Source organism: Charadrius vociferus, unplaced genomic scaffold, assembly GCF_000708025.1.
Source record: "Charadrius vociferus isolate BGI_N301 unplaced genomic scaffold, ASM70802v2 scaffold2969, whole genome shotgun sequence".
NCBI lineage: Eukaryota > Metazoa > Chordata > Aves > Charadriiformes > Charadriidae > Charadrius > Charadrius vociferus.
This window is the reverse complement of record NW_009650135.1, coordinates 4,618-6,213: the sequence shown is the minus strand read 5'-3', so window position 1 is coordinate 6,213 and position 1,596 is coordinate 4,618. Positions and strand designations below refer to the sequence as shown.

Genomic DNA, 1,596 nt, shown 5'->3' with positions numbered 1-1,596 from the left:
AGGGCAGGGGGTGGCACTGGAGGATCTGATCTTTAACAGTCCCTTCCAACCCATTCTGTGACTCTATGAAATACCCAATACAACAGCAGCGTCAAAACCTGTTTCAGCACTCAAATTCCCCCCAACTTACGCTCACGGCACAACAAAACGGATAAACGGAATAGGAAAACGTTCCATTATTTCCATTCTCCCAATAAACAGCCCAGTCCCTAACAGGGAGTCCAGGGAAGTTGTGGGTTTGTGTGGTTTTGTTTTTTTTTTTAAAGCAATTGCAAAAAGACACTCCCTCTGCGCAGCGCTCACCCCTCCGCAGCAACTCGCAAGAAAGAACCCCTCTGCAGCACACGGACTCATCCTGCTCCTCACTCTCCGCTGTTTCGTCCCTCAGTGAGCAGAAGAAAAGGTTTATGGTTCAGTAATTAACATTTACAGTCAGCAGAAACGGGTACTTTCCCTTCATAAGCTTTAAGACCAATCAGGCTCATCTGCTTTTCGTATTTTTGACCTTTGGAGAACAAACTTGGGTCATTCTAGAAAAGCCTGAACAAAAAAAAGGATTGACAAGAAAGGAAACCTCCCGCTTGCGACTCCAGTATTGCCGGGCGAAGGCGGCTATTCCTGGAATATTCAGAGCATAATCCCTGCGTTTCCCTCCCTGCTGGATATTCCCACCCTCCTGCAGGTTCCCAATGTGACAGAGGACTCTGGAGCGTAGGGAAGGAAATCCCTCCAGGCGGAGAACGTGACATTACAGCGCCGAGAGTACCCCCCCTGCTGCCACGGGGATGGTTTGGTTTCTGGCCTGAATAAAAAGAAGGATTTTGGTTGTGTCAAAGGTTAATACCCATCAACTCCCATCCCGTAACAACCCCGGGAGAGCCAAAAAAAACACCTTCAGAACTGCTGCCAAACCACCCTTCTCTCACGGCGCAGAATCAGAGCCTTAAAAGCAAACTAATTGGTATGTATTTTATCCAAAATTTATTGACAGCGAGATGGGTGGGGCCACAGGGACAGTAGGAAAGTCACAGTTGCCGTCGGCCTTCCGCTGGGGTCAGGGTCGGCCGCGCAGCTCTGGCGCTCTGTGCGAGTAGTCCCATCCATCCTCCACTCCCTCCGCTTAATGCTGCTTCCGTCTGAAGGAGCAGCCTAAGGAAGGGAGAAAAAAAAAACACCAAAACAACGAAACCCTGTCAGAAACACCGCAGCATTTTTACATCCATTTCCTCCTCTCACCGGCCCAAACTCAGCGTTTTTGCTTTGTTTTTAAGAGGAAAGCACCACCCCAGTTCTACTCCCCATAACCAAGAGGCTTTGCTAACCTTCCAGAAGGGAAAATCTGCATCTCCACAAGCCGTCTCGGCTTTAAAGAGCTCCGGGAGCCGCCCGAGGAGGCGGAAGGGGTTGGGGAGGAGGACCGTTACCCACCTTCTGTCAGCCTCGCCTTGCCCCCCGTGGGCTGGCACAGCACGGTCGAGCAACCCACGCACAAAACGACGGTCTGAGCGTGGCTGAACACCGTAGTGATCTTGTAACAACCTGCGGGGAAAGACGGGGCGCTGAGGGCGGCGGGGGGGGACGGGACAGGGACACACC

At 51.7% G+C, this 1,596-nt stretch overlaps 1 protein-coding gene across 1 annotated transcript; it reads right to left on the bottom strand.

Moving 5' to 3' along the window:
* Positions 1-1,120: 1,120 nt before the first annotated feature.
* On the bottom strand, positions 1,121-1,537 carry RPS27 (ribosomal protein S27; the record flags this gene model as incomplete). The annotated part of the gene is made up of 2 exons (XM_009892393.1): positions 1,121-1,149; positions 1,429-1,537. Coding segments are annotated over 2 exons (138 nt in total), but the record flags the coding sequence as incomplete, so codon positions are not given.
* Between the last annotated feature and the right edge of the window lie 59 nt (positions 1,538-1,596).